At 34.4% G+C, this 1,780-nt stretch overlaps 1 protein-coding gene across 1 annotated transcript; it reads left to right on the top strand.

The window, feature by feature from the left end:
• The first annotated feature begins 872 nt into the window (after window positions 1–872).
• LOC110114333 (E3 ubiquitin-protein ligase ATL4-like) lies at window positions 873–1,574 on the top strand. The gene has a single exon (XM_020847185.2). It carries the CDS (start codon window positions 976–978, stop codon window positions 1,450–1,452), a length of 477 nt encoding a protein of 158 aa, XP_020702844.1. The 5' UTR covers window positions 873–975; the 3' UTR covers window positions 1,453–1,574.
• The last annotated feature ends 206 nt before the right edge of the window (window positions 1,575–1,780 follow it).

Here is a 1,780-nt window from a genome sequence, read left to right as displayed (position 1 = left end):
AATTATTTAAATTATAATAAATAATATCTAATTAATTAAAAATTGTAATTAATTACATTTATTTTGATTTTAAATGAACAAGTCTTTTCAAGATTTTTTATTAGATTAGAACTACACGACTGTTTATGATAACTTTCTTGTTGCTTTGCTATTGAGACATCAATCATATTTTTTTTTGCCACTGCTAATTTCTTGCTGCCTTTTCACTATTTTTTATAAATTATTGCAGTGAAAGCTTCTTTGTATAACCATAGTAGCTAAGTTGCTCTCCTTACAACAACTTCACAACCAACTTTAGAAAAGGTTGCAACTGTCCCAAATAGACCTTATATCTCATATTTAATTTTGATCATTTCAAATTAGGATAATTAGCCTAATTTCTTGACTTGAATAATCAATACATTTTGTGCCCATTCCATGTTGATGATCTAAGAAGGCCCACATTCATGCATGTTGATGACACTCTTTAGCTTTCTTAAGTTATGGCAGAGAAAAAATTAGTTAATTTTTTAGAATTGATTCATTGATAACTGATAATCTCTTATAATAAAAGAAATGCATTATGCATATAAAAAATTGCCGAGATTAGGCATGAATCCTGACACATATTCAAATTAAAAATTTTTAACAATAGAAAAATATAATTAAAGAGATTAAGAGAAAGCAAAATGGGTCAACTTCAACAAAGGGCCACATGTTTCTCTCTTCTTAAGCCGCTTAAGATAATCCCAGCCTGTGACTACCATAAACCAACAATTATATTTTATTTAATCAACCAAAGCCAGGTGTTGCATTATTTATCAATTAGAACTTTACGGAAAAAAAAAAACCTTTATATTTACTATCAAAATATTATTTTATGTAAGCCGGAGCCACGTCTCTCTTAATTCACTCTTACCTTCTCTTCTTCCTTCTCTTACATAAAGCTTGATAGCCATTAATAGCCACCCAAACAAGCTTTCCACTTCCCTCATAATGATCCCCAAACCAGTCGTCACCTTCCTCTACCTCCTCGACCTTATCCAATACACCTTCTCTTTTCTCCTCTATTGCATCGGCCTCAACCCATCCTTTGAAGCGGAGCCGACGCCATGGGAGAACCAGGAACTCCTATTCTTCTCCCTCGACATCTCCATGGACTCCGCTGCCGAGTCTCTCAAGAGGAAGCTGCCTGTTGTTGACTACAAGAGCTTCCTCAAGAAGAAAGGAAAATCTCCGACGACTGAGTGTGCTATCTGCCTTCAGTCCATGGAGGCGAGAGACCAAGTTCGGGAGCTCAAGAACTGCTGCCATGCATTCCACGTAGCTTGCATGGACCGGTGGTTGGACCTCGGCCGGCTCAGTTGTCCGCTGTGCAGGACAGAGGTGGTTCCGGCTTTGGCCGGCCGGAGAGGACCGCTGTCGGTTTTGAAAGTTCTTTTGGTTGGGGATACTTATAATTGTAGTTCATGATAGTCGAATTAGTTCTCTTTTTAGGGTTAAGATCTTTGTTGTTAGAGGTAATTAAATCTTCTGTAATGCTTTGGTTTGTAAATTAATTGGATAGAGTTTGGTGTTTGAAGACTTTTGTGCCACCTGTTTTATAGATATTTATTTATTTTAGCTCTGTTCTAATTTATTCAGACATAAAATTACGTCAACAATTCGGATAATATTTGACATTTTATATTTTTATTCATGAAAATAAAAAATTCTTATTGAAAAAATCAGCAAAAAATGACATCTTGAGCAATAAAATTTTTTAATATTAGAAATATAAGAGATTAAATAAAAATATCTC

This window comes from Dendrobium catenatum, unplaced genomic scaffold (genome assembly GCF_001605985.2).
Source record: "Dendrobium catenatum unplaced genomic scaffold, ASM160598v2 original_scaffold_153951, whole genome shotgun sequence".
Classification (NCBI taxonomy): domain Eukaryota; kingdom Viridiplantae; phylum Streptophyta; class Magnoliopsida; order Asparagales; family Orchidaceae; genus Dendrobium; species Dendrobium catenatum.
This window is presented reverse-complemented; position numbering and strand designations above follow the sequence as displayed.